This window comes from Tripterygium wilfordii, chromosome 11 (genome assembly GCF_013401445.1).
Source record: "Tripterygium wilfordii isolate XIE 37 chromosome 11, ASM1340144v1, whole genome shotgun sequence".
NCBI classification, from domain to species: Eukaryota; Viridiplantae; Streptophyta; class Magnoliopsida; order Celastrales; family Celastraceae; genus Tripterygium; species Tripterygium wilfordii.
In genome coordinates, this window is record NC_052242.1 from 2,109,358 (window position 1) to 2,137,318 (window position 27,961).

Below are 27,961 nucleotides of genomic sequence, written 5' to 3' on the forward strand. Positions count from 1 at the left end.
AATAAATTTTTATTTTTTTGAAAAATAACATATGGCAAAAACAAAATCACACACCTGTCTTCCATCCCTCTCGATATTATAAACCCTAATCTCAATTTTCATCCATCGCCTCAACCGATTCAATAAGCCCCCAAACCCAATCCAAGACTAAAAAAATCTATCTTGCCATCGCCAATTTCTAAATAATGGGTCAAAAGGTCCAACAAAATTTTGAACCCTAGAAATCAGCTCCCCCTTGGCTAGAAATCAACCCTATTTTGACCAAATGTGATATTAGCCCATTTTGCATATACTATATACATATAGATGAACTAATACGCAGAATTATCTTATGCGGACTTAAAATGTGGATCTATATTTTCAACTTTGATTAAGAACATGTAAGTGACATTATTGCGAAAAGCATACACTCCATTGTTAGTGATGTGAAGTGTAAGATTGTGAAGTGCTATATTGATAATAAAAAAATTAGCAGGCAAAATTGTATTATTGGTATATGAATCTGTACGGATGTTAAAATTTGAAAAAAGGTCCAAATTTATAAGGTGCAACGTAGCAGCTTGGAGCTCTTGGACAAATGGAGGTGCAAAAATCAGATTGTGAGTTAGCTTGTTGCTTGCTGCATGGGGTATACGACTAACGACCAACATTTATTGTTCCACGTCGCAAATATCAGTCATAGTGGGACTATGTTCTGGGATGGGGGGAGCTGGAATTGTGGTCAACCGAAAATTTTAGAATTTTTTAAATCTTAACCGTTGGTTTAATCTGATGGTTAAGGGTGGACATATCTCAACATGACAAAATTAATTTTTTGCCCTTTTTTCGTCTTCTCTCCTCTGCAACACCATCAGGTTCTCAAAGCTTCACTGTCTTGAATCAATCTTTTAGATCTAGCGTCCGGTAATTTTCCGGTGATGGACCAAACCCTTGAGAAGAATATATTACCTCGTGTAATAACTGTGCCTTCGATGATTCAAAACTTGATGATGATTAGGCTAAAAGGGTAACCTCGGATTTCTTATCCTCGAGTGATTTTGGTTTTTGCTAGATGTGTTTTTGTTCTTTTTCTAGTGATTATGCTGGTTAAGGCTTTTGAGTCTATGGCTCCCCTTTGCGGGCTTTTTATGGGTTTGTAGCCACTCTTTTGTCTTTTGGAGTTGGCCTTTGTTGTAATTTTTGTCTTTTAACTTCACATATTCAGATTTATCAAGAAAAAGAGAGGTGTGCTGGAGAGATTAAAACTCTAATTCTTCTTATTCGGATCCATTGTCTGGTTTTCTGAGCTAGACTGAGAACGGAGGTGTTGCGGAGAAGAGAGGGATATAGGAGGTGCAACGTGTAAGTTAGGGGGCCAAGAGATTGAACCAACGGTTAAGATTTAAAAAATTCTAAAATTTTCAGTTGACCGCAATTCCAGCTCCCCCCATCCCCTATGTTCTCATCAATGGCTAGGCAATTGGGGTGGCGCTACGATGTTTTGTTGCTGTAATTTTTTGAATACTTCTAATCTCAGCCTTTAACTGTATCTAACGGTTCTGAATTATTGACACGTCATCAATCTAGTTTCATGGCCGATTCACAAAATTCAATCGCAAAATCCTACTATAATCCCAAAATTCACAAAACCCTACCATCAAATTCGCAAAACCCTACAATCAAAATTTGCATTGAAATCCCAAAATTTGTAGAACACGAAATCCCAATCTCCAATCGCAAAACCCACTCCCGAGCTGACTCTAACCGCTTTACCAAGGCCGTCTGCGATCGATGTGTTAGTAGAGGTATTGAGATTTCTCCAAATATTGATGGGATTATTAGGACTTAGGAGGTGTGGTGATGAATTGGGCTAGTCTTCTTGCTTGGCCTGCTACGAACCCATTTGGGAATGGCTGGCTACTTCTCTTCCGGGGACCAAAAGAGTAGGCTGCATCGGCTTTGGGAAGCCCGTTTACTGCCCACCCTGCTTAGACAATGTGGGTTGGGCTTAATCGCTTATGTCGAACGGAAGCCACTTGGTAGTTAGGTAAACGAAAAGAGGGAGTCCGAGTCTAAGCAACGTTACGAGTAGAGACGAAACGGTTTGCGCTTTAGGAAAGAATGAAAGATACGTCTTTATTTCCTGATTCGGTGCGATCATATCAAACTGGGAATCTCGGCAGATCAAATCTTCTGCTTTGGAACACTCATGTAATTCTCTCATCTTTGTTTGCTTTTTTCATGAATTGTGTGTTCTGAAGAGATTTGTTTTGTGTCTCTCCATCGATCTCTGTTTTAGTTGCTGGTTTTACTTTTGAAGGGTAAGGGTTTTCGATTTCTTTGTTACAATTATTATTTTATTTTTTTCCATGTTTAAAATGGATTTATCTGCCATGGGATATTGGGATTGAACATGCAAGTCTGGAGATCAATTCAATTCCAGTGGCTAAGTAGTTGCCTCAGTGTAAAAAATTGATCTTGCATATTTTTCTGATGTCTGACGAACCTTTTTTATTAATTTCTGTGTCTATACACCGGATGATTCTCCATTTTAAAATTCCTTTCCTTCTCTAAATCTGCAGCTATAAGTTGTTATGAATTGCTCTGTGTAAGTTAATTTATGAAATTTATTTTCTTTGTTAAATACTGACATAATCTAGGTCCTAGAAGCATATTTTTCTTTTCTTGAAACTTTGTATTTGGCAAAAATGATTGTTGACATGTATTCTTTTGTTGCTGGTTTTTTGTTTGTTTATCTGTTCGAGGCCCAATTCGTGATACCCTCCATACAGACTGTTTAAGTTTTGACATTGAACATGTTGGTTCATCTGCAATGGAATTTTTACGTGGATTCTTATATGGATTTGTTGGAACCAATTGATCTAAGCGATTTACATGCTTTTTGGATATCCGCTCAATCCCATTGGCTTTCTATGCAGTTAGATATACAGGCTATGTTTTCGTATTGATCTCCATTATTAATTTTTGTCAGAATCTGAGTCATAGAAGCAGGTTTTTATCAAGATGTTTCAGATGTGTAATTTGTTGTTTCTGGCTTAAGTTGTTTCTTCTATTCCATTATTAGTTGTTGTCAGAATCTGAGTCATAGAAGCAGGTTTTTCTCAAGATCTGTCAGATGTGTAATTTGTTGTTTCTCTATTGATAGCAGAGGTAAAGGAAATATGGGTAACACACGCAGTTACTCAAAACCAAGTATGTCTGATGCAAAAGAACGCAGTTACTCAAAACCAAGTAAATTTGATGCAAAAGAGTCTAATAAGCCCTCAAAACAACAAGAACAACAAGTTATATCAACAAAAGATCTCATACTACAGAAAGCTAAGCCCTTTTCGGATGACTACCCTACCTATGATGATCCCATCGTCTGGGGTGTTTTAACGGCTATCACCAAACATTCAATTTATGGCAGGAGATACCAGGGATGCCAGGTCTTCACTGAAGCTTCAGTTCTCTTGTGATTTTCATTATTTTATTTTGATTTTTGTGTCTACTATGGCCGAAAATGATATGAATTATTGTTTTACTAGCGGCCTTTTTAGTATTTTCATTATCCAAAACGAAGGTTTGATAGCTTTACTTGAATTACAAGGAAATATTGAAACTTTATCTGCTTGATTTGATAGTTTTACTAAACCCTTGGCCATTTTTTCTTTGTTCAAGGACTTTTCCACATTAGTAGGACATTTATTTGTGTTGTGTATTAGTTTTTTATGCTGATAAATGGGTGCAAATTAGGGACACTGTATTGACTTGAAGATGACTGAGCATTGCATTGGCCTAGTATTGAAGGAAATGTCTTACCAAATTCCAAACGAGGCGGTCAACAATGGCTATGGAATATATATTACCAGAGTTGATAGTGAAGCAGCAAAGCATCTTGGGACCTATTATCCAGCTGTCTTCTTGTGGGACATTAGGTAGCATGCTTATAGGTTTGGATATATTTATGCATAAATTTGTGCATATAAATACTATGTATTTTGTTATTCATATACTGTGATTGTTCGGGCCCTTTTTGCAGCGCATTTGACACATATGTCAATTGGAAAAAGTTGACTAAAGGAGAAGCTGTGAATATTTTTCACGGAGATATCATCTCTCTTTTCGCTGCTCCTGATGATGGTAATATAATTACTTCTTCTCCCCCTTCCCCCAAAAACCATAAGCAAAAAAAAAGTTTCTTCCAGTTGATAAGAGTTGGATATGTATATCAAATGGTGATTATATACTGTGGTTATTGTTATGATGAAGTTGTTCAGAGTTTATATAACTCATGTTATGCGAATAGAAAATAACTTTTGATATCTGTGACGTGGTTCTAGTTAATGCAGTTGGATATGTATATCAAATGGCATATAGGTTTAGTCCTTGGCAAGAAGTTAGAGTAGCAGCAAGCCATGACAAATTTGAAGCATTGCATAAGGAATTTGCAGAGATGAAATTGTTGTGTGTAAAAGAGCGTGTAGAACTCAAGGCTGACATCATGGCTGAACTCAGGACTGAAGTATTGCATAAGGAATTTGCGGAGATGAAGAAATTGTTGTGTGTAAAAGAGCGTGTAGAACTCAAGGCTGACATCATGGCTGAACTCGGGACTGAACTCAAGTCTGAACTCAGAACTGAACTTCAGGCTGAACTCCTGACTGAACTCAGGGCTGAACTCAAGTCTGAACTCAGGGCTAAACTCAAGACTGAACTCATGGTACCAGGTTTCAAATGAGTTATGATTTAGCCTTGATGGCTATGTTAATGCCAGAGCTATTTTATGCTTTTAATTATAAGATGCTGAATGTTATTACTAAATAAAGTTGCATCTGGAAACCTCATATGGGTTGACTTATAAATTAGCAAATTGACTCTGTAGCTGTATTTATGGTGTGCGAACTTCTTGATGCTAATGGCTATTTCTACTCTTGTGCTAACTGTTGAATGTTGTCTTGCAATGAAAAGATTATGGGGATGCTATTCCTTGTTTTACTTGCGGGGCTGGATAAGAATTCCTCTCCTCAAGCCTGATTTTTGTTTTTTTTTTGCCAAATCCGATCCTAGTAATCTACAAAGATTTGCTTGTACATGCCAAACATTAAACTAGCAAACGGACCATTGTTATTTGGAGTCCGTCAAGAACGGTGGATTCGAAATGGCTTAATAATCTTCAGTCGAAGATAAATATCATATGCTAAATAAAACAAGTATCTTTATTATGTGGCAAGTTTACTTACAATCCCATCCAGCCAGCTGTAACATAAGAGAGTAGGTAATGTAATCGGTACCTCGGAGAGGAATGGGGTATTGACAGCTTGAGCTTCCGCCATCGATGGACGATGAAGCTATCGATCTGCCGGAATCTTTCGCAGAGACGGCCAAACGCAAGAAAAAAGAGCTCGAGTGTGGTTTATAGACCGTTTCACTGCGAATGTAAATTGAGAGTCCACCAGTGCATGCCACGTCGCATATGTAAATCCAGTAGTTTTCATGACGATTGTAGGTCGTGTTGGTTGTTGTAAAGTGGGCCGGCCCACTAAATATCCAAGGAATCTACTATTTAGGATGATGTTTTACCAGCCCGTGAGATCCGTGAATTGGGCCAGCCCGCTAAGTATCCAAAGAATAAACTACCTATATTCATTTCCGTTATTTATTTTTATTTAGGATCATACTTTTATCAACGGAATTCATATTCATTGATACTATTTCAAGTTGTACACAGGTTTTTTTTATTTTTTAAATTGGGTCTATTCCATTGCCCACGTGTATACTGTATACCAACCAGTATTCGTGGTTGTGTAAAAAATGGGCCAAAGAGTTGAGCATCCTACCTAATCTTAAAATTATGTAAGGTGTGAACAATCAATTAGAATCGATTTCTTTGATTTTTTGACATAAATTTAATCAAATGACAATCAGTTATCAATGATTTTTTCGATTATCAATCGGTTCCATTTAAGAAATATAAAAAAAAAATAGAAAGTAAACCAATCAATCGATTCGAGTCATACTTAAAATAATCATCTCCTGTAAACAATCATAAATGTAGAAAATAAAAAAAAAATCCTATTATTACTCACGAAATCATCTCTAAGTACCTTGCGAGGAGCCAAGACTATACGTGTATAAACTAACTTTGTTTCGTGGCAAGTGTCCTCTAATAGCTTCCATTTTCATGGCATGAAATTATTACATGATAAGCAGTAAAGGGATGGTTTAATATCAAGGAATGAAACAAGTTTACTGGTCGTTAATATCTTTCCGATGTAGTTTTCATAACACACATAAAATTCGGCTACTTGTCCATCCATATCATGCAGCGGAGGCTTTTGCCTTCAAGGAGCAGATCAAACGCTTTGTTGATGTCCGAGAAGCATACTTCGTGCGTTATGAATTTGTCCAAATTAAGCTCCTGTTACACAATAAAGCCAAAAAAGACACAGAGTGATTCCTTACTCTGATGAACATAAAGTGAAAGAACTGGTGGATATTTTCATTGAAAGTTCAAAAAAATTCAAGGTTTTGTGTTACTGGATGGATGAGACTGAGTCCTTATCATGCATACAAATGGCAACCACCAAGTACAGAAATCAATCAGGGTTAATTAGTTAACTAACAATTTAATTACCTTCTCCAAGAATTTGTTGGCGAGGAGAGGGATATCGGATTTGGGTTTTATGCCTCCATACAATGAGCCACTAAAACTTCTGCCATTAAGAATCTCAGAGCAGTTCAACGACACAGGCAATCCATGCGCCTCCACTCCTAATATCACTGTCTTGCCCCACCCCTGATATCATTCAAACCAATTGTTTTAATTAAGAAGGCCCAAGAGAAAATAGTAAAAAAAAAAACACCAAGCAGTTTGGCAGATACATTAGCGTATTGATATATTGATGGATAGATATAAAGGGAGGAGCTAACCACTCGGCTGCTACGAAATGCATCCTCCATCAATGAAGCCAAGCCAATACACTCGAAACAATAATCAGCACCACCATCAGTCATTTCCTTAATCACCTGATCATTGACATGTGAAACTAGTTGTCACAAAATTTTGATAAGAATCCCATTTTCCACAGAATGTACAACTCCAGTGTACTCCTGCACTAGATGCAAGAACGGGAAAAGGCAAGATGTACGCAGTTTCACCCCTGCATTTTTGTGATCTTCCATTAAATATATGTTAGTAGAAGGTAAATATTTATTGCTAACCTCACTGACTGGTTTATCTCCACAGGACGATGGGTTGATGAAATTGGTGACTCCAAATTCTTTACCTGCAACAGAAAACTTAGCTGACTTAAAAATTGAACCACTCAAGTACTGGTAGAAAGTAGAAAAGGGAATGGGAGTGGATCTCTAGGTTAAAAGACAGCATACCTATCTCAAACTTGCCAGGATTCAAATCAATACCTATAATCTTGGAAGCTCTACGCAGCCTTGCTCCTTCAGCAACCTGACACCAGAAAATTGGAATTAACTTTGCTTGCATGAAGAACTAAACCTCATTAGGCTTGTGCCTAATAAGGTAAGAATCAGGTTTGTGTACGATAAATCTGAACCTCCTCGGATGATATTAGATATATGTCTCATGCAACCATATACATAGGGCAGCTTCGATACATGTTCAGATGCTTATATGAGACCCAAAAGCTGAAGTTTATAACTCGAGTCCATTCATGTATTTTAATTGTTAATATCTTCTTATCTACTGTGGGACTTTTAATCACATGTCTACTCAACAAATTTCCATGTTTAAGATTTCTGAATCAAGTCCAAATAGCCAAGTGTTGGTAGTTAGCACACAGGACTGAAGCCAAAAATTTATGATGAAGAAGGAAAGTTTACGGCAAGGCCAACAGCTCCAAGACCAAATATAGCCACTGTGGATCCCTCTTCCACATCTGCCGCCTTCCATGCTGCTCCTACCCCTACATCGCCAAGCCACGAAACTTGCATAAATACATTATCATGCACTGAGCTAGAAGAAAACAAAAGGTACATGTATTTGTCACACTAAGACATAAAACTAAGAATTCCATTTGTGCTCACTTGATCAAATAATCTGTCTTGAAATCCAAAGAGTTAATAATCCTCCTTTCTTTTGACATGTGAAGAACTAGTTTAATTATTAGGTATTTCCTTATGGTATGGTTGGAGGCATAATCATTGAGCTCTCTCTGCTTGTGGTGTACAGTGTACTGCCATAAGGTCAGTGGATGTATCATTTATTGTTTGAAGAACATGTAAATGGCCAAAGATGTTACTACTTACAACAGGAAATGACCAAACACAACAAGTTAAAGACACAAATTTTATAATATAAATACGCGAGACTTTCTCATAAGAGAGGCACAACAAAGAAAGTTACAAAAGGAAATGGCCAAGCTCATCCAAGTTGGCCGGCCTTAGGCAGCCAATATTTGTTTGGCCCGCCTTTGTTAATAATTTCTGCATAGACAAGAAAAAGATAAACTAACAACACCAATGCTTTGAAGACAAAGTCAGTTTACCTGTTGACACTCCACAACTAAGCAAGCAAGCCTTATCGACAGGCATGTCACGGCTGATCTTCACCAGAAATGCGATGTCCACCACCGTATACTCGGTGAAGGTTGAAACAGACATGAAATGGTGAACAGTCTCCCCATTTATGTCCCTGAATCTGCTGGTCCCGTCCCTAGGCATGTCGTGTGACCGCATTTTAAACTTAGAACACATGTTGCTCTTGCTCGACTTGCAATCCCTGCATTCCCCACAATTCGGAATAAACACTGGCAACACCATATCTCCTTTTTCTACTTCTTCCACATGCTCTCCTACACTCTCCACGACACTACATTCCATATATAGCACGACAGAAGACACACAAATAACATCAATTCAAGCAAAATAATCGAACAGCAACAAAGTCTAAGCGGAAAAGGTGGTTAAAATACCCAACAGCCTCATGGCCAAAAACTCTAGGGAAAACTGTGTAAGGTCCCTGGAGAAAAAATTAAAATGATTAAACAAGTAGTGATATAATCTGGTTGGTTATATAAGTGAAGAATCTTACTGAATTCATTTTCCAGATAGTAACATCAGTGTGACAAAGTGAGCTGCACAGAATCTTGATCCGGACCTCCCAAGCTTTAGGCGGATCCACTTGGATTTCCTCTACCACGAGTGGCTCTCCCGGATTCCTGCAAATTGCAGCTGCTTGTACGGCAGAGAAGCCAGAAACAGAGTGATTAGCTATAAAAATATAGTAACGTAAGCATTAAGAGTTGTGGATTCAGGAATGTTCTGCTAAAAACAACCTTTGCATGTTATGACATTGCCTGCAGCCTCTCGTGCCTTATTGTTATCCATTACAAAGACGAACTCACTGTTTTCCTAGAAATAATCCAGCTTAAAGAGAGAGCTCTTTGTCTAGAATTTTCTTCCAATGATCTTTCTCTCTAGCTATGCCCATATATAAGGCTAGATTTTTAAAAACAAAATATTATATTATTTTTTATTATTTCTATTACAGACTCGAACATGGGACCTTGCCTTGGAGATTACTTTGCCACAAGAAAATCGTCCCCATTAGAGAAGCCTAGTCTTGAAACAAAAAAATTTGCTTAAATTTTTAACCAAAAAATGGTTATATCAGGTATGTATTGACTATTGAGATCCTGCATTGTTTTGTTTATAATAAAGTTGAGTGACAACAAAGAGTCCTAATCAGAAGGATAAATCAATGTAATGTAGCCCTATAGTTTAATTTATGTCAGAATTAGATCAATAAGAGTTTATGACAGGCTTGACTAAATCTCCATGTCCAATTAATTAGAATCAAATTCGTTTTTGACTTGGTTTCCACATTAGCCCTCGCGATCCACCAAGAAATTAAAATTTTATTCGTCCGGCCAGCAAATCATGTGTAATAAATATCAATGAGATTAAAGAAACGGAAAATAATACTATCAACTAAGGCCACCGACCTCTCTGCTCCTTCGTAAGGGGGTGGTTGCCCATCACACATAGTTGCATCCATCTTTTCATGACTGACAGGCCCACTTCGACACTGGACCCCGTCCATTTATTAGGTATACCCCATTAATATTATAAAAAATCTTTAGAGTCTGTTTGATAGACAATTTTGATGGTAACATATATTGTAGACAGTATATGCTGATAGAAAATGATAGCAGACATGGTTTCTAAAATGTTGATAGTGTTTGATGTACTTTTATTGATAATATATATGTTAGTTAAACTATTGTGACAAATTACATGCAGGGGGTATTTATATATTTTATTTCTAACATAAGTAAATAAATATTTAAAATAAAATAAAAATAATATGTAAAGAAAAGATAAACATTTAAAATATCTGATAAATCGAAATAACCTTGAAATTCATTTTTCATTTGAATGCAAACCCAACATCCCCTTTCTTTCTATGTGCACGTTTGTCTCCCTCTCTTATTCTCTCTGTCTCTCTCACGTGGTCCAGACGTTCTTAGGTAGTTAGGTTAACAAAGCTCGGCCTAATCAAGCCCTTGCCCTTGCCATTCCCGATAAACACTGACAGTGATTGAAGTTGAGCCTCACGACGGAGCTTCGATGGGACAGTTCCAGACTAAAATTTTGAGGGGCAGGATCCACATCTTCCTTGGCGCCGACGGATATGATTGGATCATCGGAATCTTGTACTCCGTCGATGTCGAAGTATGTCAGGACTCGACAATGTTGAGAAGACTAATCAAGGGTGTTTTTGACTTAATGGTTAAAAACAAGGGTGTTTAGATAATGTACCCTTAATATTGTCTTAAAATTTTTCAAAATTGAATAATTTGGAGAATACAATAATATGATCCCAAAATTGCTTAGGAATATGCACCTAAAAAAAGTTGTTTGTTTCACCACTACAATATATTGTCTCAAAATTGTAGCTGGGCAATATATTGTCTTCCAAAATTGTGTGTCAAATTGGCACTTAGTTTATGATGTATTTGGTAAAATACGAGGTGCATATAATGCTCATCTTTATTTGTTAGAGAGGAGCTCACGCGAGACCTGGAAATCTAGACATTATTTATTTGCTTAATGTTTAAAGAAAGAAAGAAAGAAATTCCTCCATAAATAACATAAAAGTAAAAACAAGGTAATAAGTAATTAATATAAATTTTTATATTAATCATTGATTTTCATTTTAAAATATTCTTAAGTAAATATATTTAAAGTAATAAATACTACTCAAATTATTTTCCAAAATTTTACTAAAATAGATGTAGCTTTCATAAACTACTTTTGATTTTTTTTTTCCCTTCTAAAATATTAATAAGTGTTTTCTATTATTATATTTAAGGTAACATAATTCTAATTGTCGTTTGCTCTAAATTTAAAAGCAATAGTATAGATTGATTCCATGTCTATTCAATATTGAGGTGTCATCTGATTTAGACTACGGTCACCCGGTCTAAAATCTAGTTCACTTTATTCTTTTCAATAATAAAATTTAGTGGAATTGGAGTGATTATAGTTGCAAATCAATGTCACAATACAAACACTGCTCAAGACCACCACCAAACTGACACTACATTGCCACGATTGATATTGCCAATGCTATGTAATTTAAAATTCTATTTTTTCCTCCTTGAGAGTCGATAACGAATGAAATCGTTGTAATCCCTTCCATTGTGATGGGTACAGAGTTTCTTTACTTTATTCTTTTTTTTAAATGACAAGTATTTGAGTGGGTCAAAACTCAAAAACAGAGCTCCTAGTATGAAAAGTCAGGCAACTTCCAAGAAATGTGGTCTAGGCTCGAACAAGAAGATGCTGACATTTGAAAGGAATGCCCCAACTAATACACCGAGACAAACATCAGTATAATTCCCTCTTAAGCTCAATCACAACTCCAAAAGAACATCATTACACAATATATCATTTATCATAAAACTAAGCAAACGCAATACTGAAATGCATCTGCAAATTTGATATCAAATTCAAAACGAAGAACCGATCTAACGAGTTTTAAAGAATCTCAACAGGCTTGGTTGGTCAAAGATAGAGATTAATGGCTATACTCATTGTGAGAACAAAAGGGGAAAAAGACTACCAATAAAAATAACCCTGTGATGCTTTCTGGCTGTAGGAACCGACCAATGACTTTACACATGCACCATTAATGCAGAATAGGGCAAGTCAATGCTAGATTGGCCCATTAATCCTGAGGAAATGAGTGCCCTGTAAAATTACAGGTAACAAAAGGGAACAAAAGCAAGAAGATGTATAAAGGAGTGAGAGGGGGACAAAAGGCAAAAGAGCACCATGACCGGATAAGAGAAATCCAACGTCAATGCAACAGCTTGGATATCATCAAGAAGAAAGGCTTCATTCAGAAACACATCAATGGATAAAACAAACTAAAAGAAAAGCTCAGTACATCCATTGATTCATAACAAAACAAGAATTGACTAAAAATAGTAGATAAATCAGCAAACAAGCACCTTCTCCCTTCTCCCATTAAAAACATATTACGGAGAAGTCCCTAATTTGCAGTTGATTGAGTTGCATCACTGCTGGTCATCATCGCGCTTGGGTGCTTCTTTAATCTCATCCGCTCCATCATCCTGGAAAATAAATTTCACAGTAAAAATCATACCAAAACCAGAATGATATCATAATACAAATTATAAAGTCGACAGAATCAATTTCAAGACCTGCATATCAGAGGTCCAGAGGGTGAGATTGTCACGCAGAAGCTGCATGATCAGAGTGCTATCCTTGTATGACTCCTCGCCCAAGGTATCCAACTCGGCAATAGCTTCATCAAAAGCCTGATTTGATTAGTAAACAAGTCCCTTAGTTAGCAACGCTATAAGTTCCACAGTTTACAAAAACAACACTGTATGAACACATATTAGGCAAGAAGGACATCATATGACATCCAGATTTGCTAACCTGCTTGGCAAGATTGCAGGCACGGTCAGGAGAATTCAGAATCTCATAGTAGAAGACAGAAAAGTTCAGAGCCAGTCCCAAACGGATCGGGTGAGTTGGAGCCAATTCTGCATTTGCAATATCCTGCACCAGCAAAGATTAACAGTAAACAATCAACACATATTCCTTCTAAGAATATATCAATGTCAAAATCTCCTTCGGAAAATGAAAAACGCAAGGAAGTTTTTTTGCGACTATAAATAACATTGTTCAAGTCCAGATCAATGGCAAATATTCTGCAACATAATTATCTACTCAAATGGCAAATAATCAACGCATGTATAGTGGCATAAACTGCTTTGAGACAAACAAACATGTATCACAACAGCTCGGTTATAAATACATCTTAAATATAAATCTGTAAAACGGATCTAATGAAACCACGTAGAAACATATCAGGAACATCGGTAAACAATATAAAATCAAAATCCTAGATCGGCGAATCGACACAAAAGTGATGCAAACAATACATATATAAAGGTTGGAGAGACAAACCTGAGCAGCTTTGTAGGCAGTAAGGGTGCTCTCGGCGGCTTCCTTGCGCTCGGCTGCAGTCTTGAACTCAGCGAGGTACCGGTGGTAGTCCCCCTTCATTTTGAGATAGAAGACCTTGGAATCACCTGCAAAGGCAGATGGGATGAGCCTGGTATCAAGGAGCTTTAGGATGCCATCACAAATATTCGAGAGCTCATTCTCGATCTTGGATCTGTAGTCTCGGATCGTAGAGACATGATCCTCGTTGCCCCTGCTCTCCTCCTTCTGCTCGATGGAGGAGATGATGCGCCAGGAAGCCCTACGAGCACCGATAACGTTCTTGTAAGCCACAGAGAGGAGATTCCTCTCCTCAACGGTGAGCTCCTCGTTGTCGACTGATGCCGATAACTTCTCCATGAACTCAACCATCTCTTCGTAGCGCTCGGCCTGCTCCGCCAGCTTAGCCATGTACACGTTTTCCTCGCGAGGTGAAGGTGTCACCGCCATTGCTGAAATGTAAAGAGTCAAAGATTGAAAGACAGAGAGAGAGGGAGATTAGATCTGAGAGAGAAGGACTGTTCGACTGCGATTTGGTTTTTTTTTTTTGAGGGGGAGAAAGAAAACTACTATGAGGAAGGGCTAATTTTGGGTGTGGGCGATGATTGCGTTGTAGAAGGAGAGGAATTTGGGGATGGAATGTGGACCGTTGGATCTGTTAGGGGTCTTTTGGGGGCAAAGAAAGGGCACAAGTGGCAAACACGGGTGGTTGTTTGAATTCTGCTGCCTTTTCTTTAGCGGAAGGGATAAAAAAAAAAGTGGAAATTTGAAAAAAAAACCCGATCGGCTCACAAGGAAATCAGGCTTTCAATGGGCTTGGCCACTTGGGGTCTAGGTTTGAATGGGCCTTGTACAGCTGGAGGTCCAAATTGCTTTGAAAAGTTGAAGAAGGGATAGAGATTGATGCCAATGAATGTCAGCTCCAGCAATGCAACTTGCAAGTGGGTTATATTTTTAGATTTTGGAGAGATTGACTTGGAAATAAATTGGCTGAATATGTATAAATAAAACAGATATAAATAGTCATGCTTTACAACCTGGCAATTAAGCTTTGGATGCCTTTTATTAATAATTCATTGTACTTTCAAAACGAAAGGTAACGAAAGGTCGTCAGATAACGTATTCACGTTTTCAATGTAAGCAGGAGTTGGAAAAGCATGACCCATGACCATACGATTGTAACGCCAAACCACTTCCATAAGTAGTAGATCAAAGCCAGAAACAAACGACAAAAAAGAAATGAAAACTGAAACATTGATTAGGAGAAGGACTTGGGCCGAAGTGGGCCTATATTTGGTCCACAACAACCAAAACGACAACGAATCTTACCAAATACCACCAAGTTGGTTAGTTGGGCCTCGTTAAAATTGGGCTTCCGCTGCTTATTGTTTCGGGCTTCCGTGTCAGTAAATTAGTCCAAGTAGAAGTGGGCTTCAACTACTTTTGGTTTGGGCTTCCACCACAGACCAATTGCTCCATAGTTCATACAATACCGACACATTAATCAAGACAAAAATAATAAATAATATCCATTCAGCAAGCTTTTGGAGAATCCCCGTCTTCGATCCGATACTTTTCATCATTAGTTTCTTTCCGGGATGTATTCCTATTCCCTACTACTCGAGATGTGAAAGTTTGTTTGTGTGCGTTCATAATAGGCACAAATTCGACATTACGCAGAAAGCAACATGATAATACTAATTCCTCTACAAATATGTACTGTTCATTTATCAAATTTTGTTTGTCCATGCATGGTCTAAGTAATATGCTTTTCCCTCTCGTTTAAGAACAGTACAGTACTCGAAACACGGCATTGAATTAAGAAGCAATTCGTCTCGTTCGAAATGACAAATACAAAGCACACAAAAAAAACAAAAACACAGAAAAAGAGTTCAAGAGAATCTTCCTGTTGATGATCTCTCTATTATATGATCAAATGTGGGACCTTACTGTCTGTGTATACAGTACAAAATTCTTTTCATTCCAATTTTACCCATCCCAAACACGGAAGAACAAGGGCAAATATGTCATAAAAAAATTTGTACGTAGAGGAGGGGCTCTCAGAATATTATGATGGGGCCCGCCCACATGCAATTTTATATATTCGTTTGGTATTTTTAAACCATGAAAGGGGACCTGCCGTGATTGCCATCCCCAATTTTCATACGTTTGAACTAAAAAAATTTGACAGTCAAGAGTTGGTTCTACACTTCTCACGTTATTTCGACAGTGGCTGAAGATTGCATTTGCTTCTTTATGAAATAAACCAGATTTAAGGCAATACCACTATTGTTTTCTTCTTCTTTTTTATATCCAATACAAGTACGTACATATAAACAAAGAGAACACGTGCAACTCTGTTTGCAGGTGTAGCGGCTGACATCCTCCAACTGAGAGTTTCAGAACAGAAATATCAAAAATCAGTCTTGAGTGAGTGGGTAGTAGAAAACCACATTCAATTATTCAAATGGGATGAAGCACATGTAATCATGTGTCTAACTAGATGGTTTGTGCAATATGGCCAAAAGAAAAAAAAAACCCTTGGAAAATCAGACAAACCCGTCAAATTTGGTTTTGACAGAACATAAGAAGCAACTCCAGGCTAAACCCCCTCCCATTTACAGAGAATTTAAACCATGACTTTCTTGATGATGCCAAAGACACTAAATGATAAGGGTGAATGAAACGGCTAGACTTTTAACATTCACTTTTGGGATGTATAATAAAGGGCATTGAAATTGAGGAGTTGGGGGTTAAGTTGGTTGCTCAGTGCCAGGCAGCCTCCCCTCAATCTCAACTCAATCTCAAATATCAATGTGGGCCACTTCCAATAGTACTCAAATTGTTTACTTAGGCTACAATGAATACTACTTTCACAAGACACCTTTTCCCTTTCAAGTATCTGTACTTTCCTGTGCTTTTGTAATATCAGCAAGCTTAGTGTTATTAAGAGAGAAGTAGGACAATGAAGTAAAACATGAATATACAATCCACACAACCCCATTACTATTGAAACATATATATATCCATAGTCATAGAGCATATAGAAGTTCAAAAGTAAAAGCATCTTACTTGCTAGATACATGAAAAAGTCTGACAAACTTGGGAGGAAGAAAACAGAACCTATGGAGACTGAGGCCAACCATGCATACCCATATCTTCATGAGCTGCTTCATAGAACCTCAGCTCGAGCTCCTCCAGCCTGCATTCATCATCCCACATTCCATCAAAGCTTTCATCATCATCATCGTCATAATCATCCATTTCACCAGCTATAAAGTCCCAGGAAAAGTAGCCAGACACTGCATCCGAGTACTCCGAGCAATTATCCCACTCATTGATCTCATAATAATCCACCACAAGAGGTCCCAAAACTTTCAATTTGGGAAACTTTTCTTTAAGGAACTTACCGTCAAGTTTCACATCCCAACACCCTCTCAAATCCAACAATTCAAGCTCCTTGCAGCTTGAGAGGATCCTTAGTACACTTTCTGTAGTAGTAAGATTGTATGCCATTTCAAGGTGCCTAATCTTTGGCATTCTTGTGGCAATGGCAAGAGCCTCATCCTCTTGCGAAAGCTTGCCTGCTGAATCCAATGGGTGCATGTTTCGGCGCAGCCCCACAAGCAATTTACAATGCTTTCCAATGGCCTCCAGAGCACGAGCGCCAATTTTATTACAATAGCTTACATCCAAGAAAGTTACAGTAGAGAGCTTCCCCACAATCTGTTCAACTATACAATCACTTATCTCACTTCTAGGCAGTTGCAACATCTGAAGAGATCCAGCACTTGCAAAATAAAGAAGGGAAAAAAACACATCACAAACCACTAACTGAAGAAACCGAATAAAGCTAGAGTAACTGCTCAAATTGAATTCTGTCATTTAATAACGATACAGTGAGCATCAACATTAGGCTAGTAGCATTGAACTTCCTCTCAATTCTCAAATTTGATGAAGGCAAACCAAACAATCAACACATATTTAAACATTCAGTTTATCTGCAAACTGTTTGAAGTAGTGAATTACTAATTTCCTGTCACACAGATGACAGATCCACAGCAATTTTATAGATTGATATTAGTGCAATTTAAGGATGCATTCTTAAGCTTACTGCTCAGCAATGAAGGAGAAAGTTGTGTCATTGCGAAGGCTAGAAACACAAATTTTCCGGAGGGATCCACAGCTTCTTGTGACCAGCATACGAACCATGCGATCGAGGTGATCAGGCTCGCATTGACAAAACCATTCCTCAATGTCTATCTCCTGCCAGCAATAAGGGCCAGACACTGCTTTGTTCCAAGACTTGCACACCCTGGGAATCACTGTTAGTTTCTCTTGCAGAGAAAGATTGCTAAAGATTAACCCCAGCGCATCAGGTATCAGTTCATCCCAACGCCGGACCTCTTCCATCTAACCGGCCTTCAAATGATCAAATAAACAAAATTAGAGCACAATTTCACAGTTAATCATCTTTAGCAAGTATGGAACGGAAATAAATTTCCAAAAAGAAGAGTCTTGTAAGATTCTGTTGCTGAAATTCGGCGTGAAAAATACAGAAATTAACAAGAAAATAAAGCAAAGCTGCCGAAACAAGAAGAAAGATAACACATTTAGTTGCTCATACAGATAGAACGTCCAAAATTCAGGTTTAACTTAAGGAAAAAATGAGCATTAGTAATTTGAGAGGGCAAAATAGAGAAGAGAGAGCCAAAGATTAAGCACAGAAAAGAGCGTTGTAGATCTGCAAGCATAGAGAATAGTAATTTAAAGATCTGGAATCAGGAAATCAAAACTCAACAAAAGAACAAGAGAGCACAAATCACATGCAAGCACTGATGCTCATTATGCATCAAGATTGCTGGACAAAGTTGGAAGCTAAGCTTGATTTGCAGAGCTAAAAATAGCAAAAGAAGGAAGAAAATGAGATCTTAGCTCAAATAGAACAAGCAAAAGCTCATTTTCACCTAATTCAAACAAAAAGAGCCAAACTACACAACCAAAGACATAAACATGCAAACAATAATCGTTTCAATTTTCTGCTTTTCTTGCTCCATTTTCTTCGCATCCAAACAGAAAGCTGAGTGAAACAGAGAAGCCGGAAGAGGAAAATAAGAAAGCAAAATTAACATACGCGCAACAAAAGTTCGATTTCTTTCGACAGAGTTTCCTTGCCTTTCCGTTCTTGCTTTTGCTTTTGGGATCTGGATTAGGCAGAGAGAGACTCGGTGGTTTATCCGCCACAAAAACAGAGAGAAAAACTAAATAAGCAGAGAGAGAGTTAAAAGGATGAAAGCTACAAAACTAGAGGCATCTCACCTAACCAGAAGAATCAATGCAGAACAAGAACAAGAGTAAAATCAGCGAGAGGGATTTTAAGTATGCGTGAAAAATCTCAAAAAAGAAATGGTATTCGTACATTTCTTTAACAAAAATGACACAAATATTATGAATTTTGAGACTCCGTAATTTTTTTTGTACATATAATAATGGAGGAAGAATTCTATAAGTTATAAAAATAATATTATGTGACATACCTCACCAAATTATTGAATTCAAATTTTAAACTCTATAATTTTAAATGAATAGCAAAACTCGTAATCTAAATATTATGACAAAATAGAAGATTAATAATATTTTATGTGATACAACACTTGTGTTCGGGAAACCGGGGTCTGCTGTAAAGTTTCATAAATTTTAAAAAGATCATAATTGTATTTTGATCGGGATTATTAGTTCAACGGTATATATTTTTTTTCAAACAAAAAAAAATTCATGTCAAAACAATTATTGAATGTTTCGTGTCTATGTTCAACGATCCAAAATTTTCATTTCTTTTTTATGTTCAATTTGATTTTTATTTGAAACAATAAATATATCATTAAACTCATAATCCCGATCAAAATATAATCGTTATTTTTTTGAAATTTATAAAAAATTGTATATAGTGGGGTCTGCTGTAAATTTACAGCAGACCCTAGCCACTCCTTGTGTTCTATTTTGCGAAAAAAAAAAAGAGACGGTATAAACCTAAATGGATCTTGTTTGGGTTTCAAAATGAGAGGTTGGAAAATGATTCAAACGGGTGTCTGAGTGAATTTAGACTTTAAAGCATTATGATGGGTCAAATTGACGCATATATGTTATGTGCGTCAGATTACAATGTAACGAGATCTACAACTAAGTCGAAAAAATGAAAACTTGTCTTTGGTAAGACTTCAGAGGAACCGCTACTAAATATATATAACAGATCTTACATGTATTAATTCTTAATTTGTCTTCCATTGGGACTTACTAAGAATGAATTATGAGTGAATATTTCTGAAGATAAATGCATTCACATTTGGATAGGGGTCATCATTTGGCCCGCGGGTCAAAGTCCAACCCGACTAGAAATTAGATTGGGCCTGAGTTTCATTTTTGGGATCGGGCCCGGCCCAAAGCCCTATACCTCGCCTAGCCCGACCCAAACCCAACATTATTTATTTATATATATACATACATACATATACATATATATATACGAGGAATTCTCCTATGTGGACCAAAAAGTGTGGACCAAGTTTGTGGACCAAAATCCAATGGTTGTAATCAATCACAACATAAGTGGGGGTCACACATTTATTATGGGACCCACCACATCTATGGTTGAAAAACAAGTCCACAAACTTGGTCCACACTTTTGGTCCACATAGGAGAATTCCTCATATATATACATACATATACATATATATATGTGTGTATATATGTATTATTGCAATGTATGTATATATATACACATAATACGTATATATTATATATACATATATATAATACATTTTCCTCAAATAATACATATATAAATATTATATAGTCAAAAATTCAGGCCGGACTTTGGCTCCCGGGCTTGGACCTCATTTTGAGAGCCAAACCCGACTAGAAACCCGATTCTCAAAGTAGGGCCCAGGCTTGGGCGGGCCTGGATCTCATATTTTCGGGTCGGCATCACATTTGGATATTTGGCTTGGTAAAAAGGCGTAGGATCAACTCTATGGAATATTTACAAAGAGAGAGACGAGAGACCAATCAATTATTCTCAGCTCTCAATAATTTAGACAAGGAAAAGAGAAAGAGACTAATGAATTTCTATGCGTCTATGGAGCAGAGGTAACTTTTATGAATAGTAAGATGGTCTTTGGTGGCTAGGACTAGGGAGACTATCATGTACAAGTCTATGACATTTTGTTTGCTTAATTTTCAAATTAGAAGGGCAGCTAGTAGGTAGGTAAGGTCAGGAATCGGGGTGTACTTGCACTGATTAATAGTAATAAAAAAATAGATGTTAGAAAAGAGTCGATATTGCTTTCTAGGAAGGCTCTTGAAAAGTGAAAACGATGACAAACACAACATGTCATTTATTAGTTTGAAATAGAATACAAATAACAAGGGATACTAATCTCTTCATTTCCAATAGTCTTCAAAGTTTAAACATGTGACATCTTAGAAATACCAGAACTAATAACTAATTAAGTTGAACATTTGTAAAATAATTTAACAATCACTGCAGCAACATAAAAGCAACTCTTGGTTGGCTGATAAGAAAATTTATTTCGACACCCATTCAAATAACCAAGTAACCAAAGATTTAGTCTGAGCATATAATGAGCAAAACCACGGGCTACCAACAAAATTGCTTGGAATTACAAGAAATTTTAACATCAAGAAAAACGCACAACATAGCAAATTCAACTACAGAGTAAATTTGCTAATTGACAAGACAACCAATATGAGGCTCTGGGTGCAACTTTATTTAGTAATCACATTTAGAATTTTATAACTTAAAGCATAATATAGGTCTAGCATTGACAAAGCTGTCAAGTCTAAATCATAACTCGTGAAACTTGGAACAATGATTTCATGCTTGAGACCTCGGCCATGAGTACTGAGTTCATCCATGAGTTCAATCCTAAGTTCAGCCTTGAGTTCTGCACGCTCTTTTACACACAACAATTTCTTCATCTCCGCAAATTCCTTACGCAATGGTTCAAATAGGTCATGGATTGTTGCTTCTGGACCTTTCATGCCAAGGATTGTACCTATACGCCAGTTGATATACAAATCCACGTGCCAGTGGTGGAGTTGGGATGGATTGTCACTGGGGTCGTACTTTCTATAATGATAGACAATTATATACCAAAATAACCTATTAAGAGGATAAATGATATTAGTTAAAATAACTCAAATAATCATAGTCATAAAAACAAACATATTATAATTTGACAAATAACAAATAAAATATTACATATATTAATTTTTTTTTAAAAAAAAATGAGTGGGGTCACTTGACCCCACTCCACCCGCCTATCTCCGCCACTACCACGTGCATTAACTGGAACCACGTCACAGATATCAAAAGTTATTTTCTGTTCTCTACATGAGTTATATAGCGTCCAACTAAAAGAATGCACATGAGATATAAGTTCCGCCCACAAGATATACTCAAATAATCCACTACCTTTTGTAATGTTACACCAACATGGATATTAGTGAATAATATGTTCTAACAAGTAACATAGACATTGTGTTTTGAAATGACTATTCAAACGAAATTATTTATAATTTTAATTGTAAAAACTCATTACACTGATACAATAAAATATTAAAATAAACTACAATCGAACACAGAATAAACGAAATAGATGCCAAAATTTTAAAACTATCGAACACTAAATAATAGAAATAGATGCCAAATGACGTAAACAAAATAAAACTTGATTTGACATCAAGATAAAAAGGGAAAATAAAAATAACTAGGCAAAGCAAGGTGATGATATGAATCCCCTCCTGCTGACCCCAAACACAAACAATAACCCATACAATCGCCACTCAATTAGAATAAAAGCAGAACAAATTTATCAACAATTGTAGTATCAAAAGTTAAAACCTCAACAACGAATGGGACATCATTTCCTCCAAGGAAGACACCTTCTTTTTTTTTTTTCTTCCTATTTATGGTTTTTGTTGAAGGGAGAAGAAGTAATTATATTACCATCATCAGGAGGTCCACAAAGAGAGATGATATCTCCGTGATGAATTTGAACAGGTTTGTCTTTGGTCAACCTTTTCCAATTGACATATGTAGCAAATGCACTGCAAAAAGGCCCGAAAACAACCAGCATATAAGAATAACAAAGTATGTAGTATTTATATGGACAAAATTTATGCGTAATATATCCAAACCTATAAAGCATAACTACCTAGTGTCGCACAAGAAGACAGCTGGATAAAGGGACCCGATATGCTCTTTTTCTTCACCATCAACTCTGGTAAGATATATTCCATAGTCGTTGTTGACCACCTTGTTTGGAATAGTTAGCCACCTCGTCAGTACTAGGCCAATGCAATGCTTAGCCATCTTCAAGTAAATACAGTGTCCCTGATTTGCACCCATTTATCAGCATAAAAATTAAAAACTAATATACAAAACATTAATAAATGTCCCAACAATGTGAAGCAGTCCCTGAACAAAGGAGAGAAAACAAAGATAATGGCCAAGGGTATGGTGAAACTATTAAATCAAGCAGATAAAGTTTCAACATTTCCTTGTAATTCAAGTCAAGCCATCAGACCTTCATTTTGGAGAATTAAATTACTAAAAAAGACACAGGTAAAACATTAACTCATATCATCCTCGGCCATAATAGACAAATATGAAGATAAAATAATGATAATCACAGGAGAGCTGAAGCTTCAATGAAGACCTGGCATCCACGGTCTTTCATGCCTCGAATTGCATTTTCGTTGATAGCGGTTAGTACACCCCAGATGGTGGGGTCATCGTAGGTTTGGCTGTTTCTAGCAAATGGCTGAGCTTTCTGTAGAATGTAGTCTTTTGGTGATATAACTTGTTGTTCAGAGGGCGTATAATGCTCTTTTGAATCAGACTTATGTGGTTTCAAGTCACTGCTTGTGTTTACATCAGACTTACTCGGTTTTGAGTCAAGCTCTTTTGCAACAGACTTACATGGTTTTGAGTCGAGCTCTTTTGCATCAGACTTACTTGGTTTTGAGTCAAGCTCTTTTGCATCAGACTTACAGGGTTTTGAGTCACTGCTTGTGTTTGCATCAGACTTACTCGGTTTTGAGTCAAGCTCTTTTGCAACAGACTTACATGGTTTTGAGTCTAGCTCTTTCGCATCAGACTTACTTGGTTTTGAGTCGAGCTCTTTTGCATCAGACTTACTCGGTTTTGAGTCACTGCTTGTGTTTGCATCATACTTACTCGGTCTTGAGTCGAGCTCTTTTGCAACAGACGTACTTGGTTTTGAGTCAAGCTCCTTTGCATCAGACTTATATGGTTCTGAGTCACTGCATGTGTCACCCATATTTCCTTTACCTCTGCTATCAATCGAGAAACAACAAATTACAAATCTGATACATCATAAAAACCTATTTCTGTGACTCAGATTCTGAAAATGATTAATAATGGAGATCAATATGATAACTTAGCCTGCCTGTATACAGCAGGCCAAAATGCTTCTAACTTCATAAAAATCCATTGGGATTGAGCGGATATTCACAAAGGCATGTACAATTGCTTTGTGGATGAACATCGATGTTCAATGTCAAAACTTAAACAATCTAGAGATCGTATCGGTGGTTCCAACAATCCATTGCAGATGAAGCAGTATGTGCAATGTCAAAACTTAAACAGTCAGGTATGGAAGATATCAAGAATTGGGCCCCAACAAATAAACAAACTAAAAACCAGCAACAAAAGCATACATTGCAACAATCATTCTGACCAAATACAAAGTTTCACAAACCCTTACTCTAGAAAAACAGAGATCAGAGAAATGGAGAGACAACAAAACAAATCTCTTCAGAACACAGTTTCATAAGAAAGCAAACAAAAATGAGAGAATTACTTACATGAGTCGATTCCAAAGCAGAAACGGAAAACAAGAGAGCCACATTTGATCTGATCTGCCGAGACTCCCAATTTGATATGATCGGCCAAACTGTTTCCTCTCCACTTAAATCGCTAACAAGCCTTGTTTAAGAGTTAGACAACTACCAGGACTCTCTCTCTACGTGGAGGCTTCCCCGCAGTTGCTTCTTGTGTTGGACATAAAATATTAAGCCCAACCCACATTGTCTTAGCACCCGGCCCATTAAGGTAGGCTTTGTGGAAGCAGATGATGCGGCCTCCTCTTTTGGTCCCTGGACTGGAAGTAGTCATTTCATTCCCAAAAGAGGGTTCGTAGGAGTCCCATCCCCCGACTAGCTAAATTCATCACCACAACCGTATCGGCGTATGTCTTCGGGAGACTGAATTTTCTTGCAGGGAACTTGGAACTTGGAAGGAGGATCACATGTGTTAAAACAGATGTCAAGGGTGTTAGAGTAGATATTCAGGATGTCAAGGAGAATAATCGGGACACACAAAGTTGACTGAAGATATGTTTGTCATGACGTTGATTTGTTCACTTAAGTAGAGATTTAGACTAGGAAATGTCCACATGTGTAGGCCATCATGGCCATCATTTTAGGCATTGATTAAGGCTAGAAGACAGACCTTACTTGTATATGTACCAGCACATAGACGAAGAAAAGTTTAACTTTTACAACACCAAAATCGTGTGTTTGTCCCGTTTTTACATGGTATCGGAGCGAGTTCGAGAACACACCACATAAACAAAACCAGCAACAAATCATCTTCTTCCATCACTACCAACAGCACCGATGGCCAAGAACAACGACGGCACTCCAGAAAAATCTGAGATGACCAAAGTTCAATCACACAAGTATGACAACCCAAGCAATCCTCTCTATCTCCATCACTCGGACCAACCTGGTCTTGTCCTAGTGAATCAAACACTGAATCAAGACAACTACTCTCTTTGGAGTCATGCGATGCTCATGGCTCTCATTGCAAAGAACAAGGATGGTTTCATTGATGAGACTGTGACTAAACCACCTGCAGAGTCCGTAGTGGAGATGAAACAATGGATTCGATGCAACCTTCTTGTCAAAGGATGGATCCTCAACACAATATCACCTGATATTGGACAAAGCGTCATGTATAATGAAGACGCGCACGATCTTTGGAATGAGTTGAAGGATTGACTTGGCCTTTCCAACAGTGTATACTTATTTCAAATTGAACAACAAATTCATGATTGCCTACAAGGTAACATGAGCATTGGTGAGTACTATACTAAATTGAATAGTTTATGGGATAAGCGAGATGCTCTATGTCCTGTGCCATCTTGCAGTGGAGATATTGCCAAGACGCTGCTGCGGTACCAACAAACACAACGTTCCATCAAGTTCCTCATGGGACTCAACGAGGTCTACGCAGCCGCACGTGGACAGATTTTACTCATGGAACCTTTACCTCCAGTCAACATAGTGTTTTCCCTCATTAACCAGGATGAAAAACAGCGAATTGTATCATCCCAAGTCTTGGGAAAGACACCGGAAGCAGTAGTCTTTGCTGCCAGGAATAGTTTCAGTTCGACTGAAAAGAGATTCTCGAAGCACAACAACAACGTGCGTTGCCACCGTTGCAATCTCGTAGGGCACACTGCTGAAGACTGTCGTGCACACCTCAAGTGTGAATATTGTGGTCACAAAGGACACACTGTTGATATTTGTCGAAAGTTGAAGCGAGCCAATAATCACGGTGATAGGAACAACCAATCCAATGTCAATTCCAATTTCCGCTCAAAGGCACATCATGTTGATTCCAAATCAGAAAGAACTGACACAACATCCACTCCTTACAATCTCACGGCAGAACAATATCATGATCTCATTGCCCTCACAAATCAAAACAAAATTGGAAGCATGGCAAGTCAGGTGAGTGCAGCCACCACCATGAGCAACATGTCAGGTAACAAAGTTTGTGCAAACAATTTTATTCTAGATACTCAATGGGTTTTTGACACAGGGGCCACCGATCACATGGTATGTTCACCGACCTTTCTGACCACCAAGACACCAGTCCTTAACCAACATGTACATCTACCCAACCATGCACTTGCTCTTGTAACACACATTGGGACCATCCGCCTTTCAGATACATTCGTTCTCTATAATGTGCTCTGTGTTCCTTCATTCAAACTGAATTTAATTTCTGTAGCCAAACTTGCTAAGACCTCCTTATGTTGTGCAACGTTTTGTGATACATCTTGTTTTGTTCAGGACCAACGATCGGGGAAGATGATTGGGATGGGAACTGAGCGCAATGGGCTTTACCATTTGGACGTTTCAAAGATATCTGGGTGTCAGTCTGTCTCCATAGCAAATTCAACCTCGTCCAATCTCTGGCATCAACGTTTAGGTCATTTGTCCAATAAAAGCCTACAGGCTATTTCCTTGTCTACCAAGAATATTGATTTTTGCTCTATTGATGATTGTGTTATTTGTCCCCTTGCCAAACAAACTCGTAAACCTTTTCATTTAAGTTCTATTAATACAAAAATACCATTCGAGTTAATTCATGTTGATATTTGGGGGGGCTATCACATTCCAACATTCAATGGAGAAAAATATTTCCTTACCATTGTTGACGATTTTTCTCGCTGCACATGAGTTTACCTTTTGCATGTCAATTTCTATGTGTTTGGTTCGCTCGTGGAACACGGGGTTTGATGCAATGTGTAGGGCTGCTTGGTTGTCACAATGCAGCCTAGCTGGTTGCGAATGTTTAATACCAAGGTCATGTAAAATGTATCGTACCCAAGTTATCTCACAGCATGCTGATGCCATAGAGCGATATTCCGCTTCTGCGCTTGATCGTAAAACCGTGTGTTGTTTCTTGGTTTTCCAAGAGATTAGTGAATGTCCAAGGAAGACACAATATCCCGTATTTGAGCGCCTTGTGTCACGACACCTTGCCCAATCTGAATCACAACAAGCATTAATCTGCATGAGATTGGTCACCGAATAGGGTGGTAAGTCGGTGTTGGAGAGATTTCTGACCTCTTTTTATGTATGTTCATTCTAATAATCGTGTATATATAGATGTCGTTGGACGGTCCGCCACATTTATAGCAAGTACCTGTGGGGGAGGAGGTCGTGGTGATGATAGTCTTCGGATTCTACATATTCAGGCAGCGAAATTTGACGAAATTCGGTGATGACCAGCTTTCCTTTCATAGATAACAAAGACGAAAGGGAAATAGGAAAGCGTTAAAATGAAGACACTGCATATTAACTATTTAATATTTAATATCCTAAACCCCAACTAAACAACCCCATCCTCACTTCAGAAACAAGCGAACCTGATCTGGACGATCCTTCGCTTCCTAATCTCCCACCACAGAGCCCGACCCAGCGCCCTCGAACCACCGGTGCAAGCTTTCCAAAGGAGGGGAATAGAGTCACTGTTTTGCATTTTCTGTGGCAGAGAACAACGCAAGAACCTGCCTCTAGAAGCCATCAACTTCAGGAATACTTTTTGGGGTGTCGTTGG

The 27,961-nt window shown here is 37.7% G+C and overlaps 5 protein-coding genes across 13 annotated transcripts; 1 reads left to right on the top strand and 4 right to left on the bottom strand.

Moving 5' to 3' along the window:
• The first annotated feature begins 1,640 nt into the window (after positions 1-1,640).
• On the top strand, positions 1,641-4,922 carry LOC120008864. Of its 3 annotated transcripts, none has more exons than XM_038859227.1 (5): positions 1,641-2,300; positions 3,149-3,428; positions 3,736-3,917; positions 4,022-4,122; positions 4,323-4,922. In XM_038859227.1, the coding sequence occupies exons 2-5, from the start codon at positions 3,162-3,164 to the stop codon at positions 4,718-4,720; spliced, it is 948 nt and encodes a 315-aa protein (XP_038715155.1). In that variant the 5' UTR covers positions 1,641-2,300; positions 3,149-3,161; the 3' UTR covers positions 4,721-4,922. The 3 variants fall into 3 exon arrangements, with proteins under 3 accessions (XP_038715155.1, XP_038715154.1, XP_038715152.1); XM_038859226.1 differs by having other exon boundaries at positions 1,642-2,190; positions 3,146-3,428; XM_038859224.1 differs by having other exon boundaries at positions 1,643-2,190.
• Positions 4,923-6,064: 1,142 nt separating this feature from the next.
• On the bottom strand, positions 6,065-9,385 carry LOC120009893 (alcohol dehydrogenase-like 2). The gene is made up of 10 exons (XM_038860619.1): positions 9,294-9,385; positions 9,050-9,189; positions 8,931-8,977; positions 8,505-8,827; positions 7,840-7,922; positions 7,372-7,447; positions 7,204-7,268; positions 6,913-7,008; positions 6,617-6,778; positions 6,065-6,400 (listed from the first exon to the last, which is right to left on the bottom strand). Exons 1-10 carry the CDS (start codon positions 9,343-9,345, stop codon positions 6,284-6,286), a joined length of 1,161 nt encoding a protein of 386 aa, XP_038716547.1. The 5' UTR covers positions 9,346-9,385; the 3' UTR covers positions 6,065-6,283.
• Positions 9,386-12,308: 2,923 nt separating this feature from the next.
• LOC120009918 (14-3-3-like protein) lies at positions 12,309-14,071 on the bottom strand. The gene is made up of 4 exons (XM_038860652.1): positions 13,465-14,071; positions 12,931-13,053; positions 12,690-12,806; positions 12,309-12,599 (listed from the first exon to the last, which is right to left on the bottom strand). Exons 1-4 carry the CDS (start codon positions 13,948-13,950, stop codon positions 12,543-12,545), a joined length of 783 nt encoding a protein of 260 aa, XP_038716580.1. The 5' UTR covers positions 13,951-14,071; the 3' UTR covers positions 12,309-12,542.
• A 2,395-nt stretch (positions 14,072-16,466) lies between these two features.
• On the bottom strand, positions 16,467-18,932 carry LOC120009403 (F-box protein FBW2-like). Of its 4 annotated transcripts, none has more exons than XM_038859990.1 (4): positions 18,820-18,932; positions 18,635-18,704; positions 17,615-17,922; positions 16,467-17,290 (listed from the first exon to the last, which is right to left on the bottom strand). In XM_038859990.1, exons 3-4 carry the CDS (start codon positions 17,911-17,913, stop codon positions 16,624-16,626), a joined length of 966 nt encoding a protein of 321 aa, XP_038715918.1. In that variant the 5' UTR covers positions 17,914-17,922; positions 18,635-18,704; positions 18,820-18,932; the 3' UTR covers positions 16,467-16,623. The 4 variants fall into 4 exon arrangements, with proteins under 4 accessions (XP_038715918.1, XP_038715919.1, XP_038715920.1 ...); XM_038859991.1 differs by having other exon boundaries at positions 18,676-18,704; positions 18,820-18,834; XM_038859992.1 differs by lacking the exon at positions 18,635-18,704 and having other exon boundaries at positions 18,820-18,929.
• Positions 18,933-21,254: 2,322 nt separating this feature from the next.
• LOC120009401 lies at positions 21,255-24,758 on the bottom strand. 4 transcript variants are annotated; one of them, XM_038859987.1, is made up of 5 exons: positions 24,412-24,758; positions 23,241-23,877; positions 22,737-22,915; positions 22,524-22,629; positions 21,255-21,607 (listed from the first exon to the last, which is right to left on the bottom strand). In XM_038859987.1, exons 1-5 carry the CDS (start codon positions 24,453-24,455, stop codon positions 21,533-21,535), a joined length of 1,041 nt encoding a protein of 346 aa, XP_038715915.1. In that variant the 5' UTR covers positions 24,456-24,758; the 3' UTR covers positions 21,255-21,532. The 4 variants fall into 4 exon arrangements, 3 of the variants coding, with proteins under 3 accessions (XP_038715915.1, XP_038715914.1, XP_038715916.1); XM_038859986.1 differs by having other exon boundaries at positions 23,241-23,880; XM_038859988.1 differs by having other exon boundaries at positions 21,550-21,682; positions 22,529-22,629; positions 23,241-23,880.
• Positions 24,759-27,961: the final 3,203 nt, after the last annotated feature.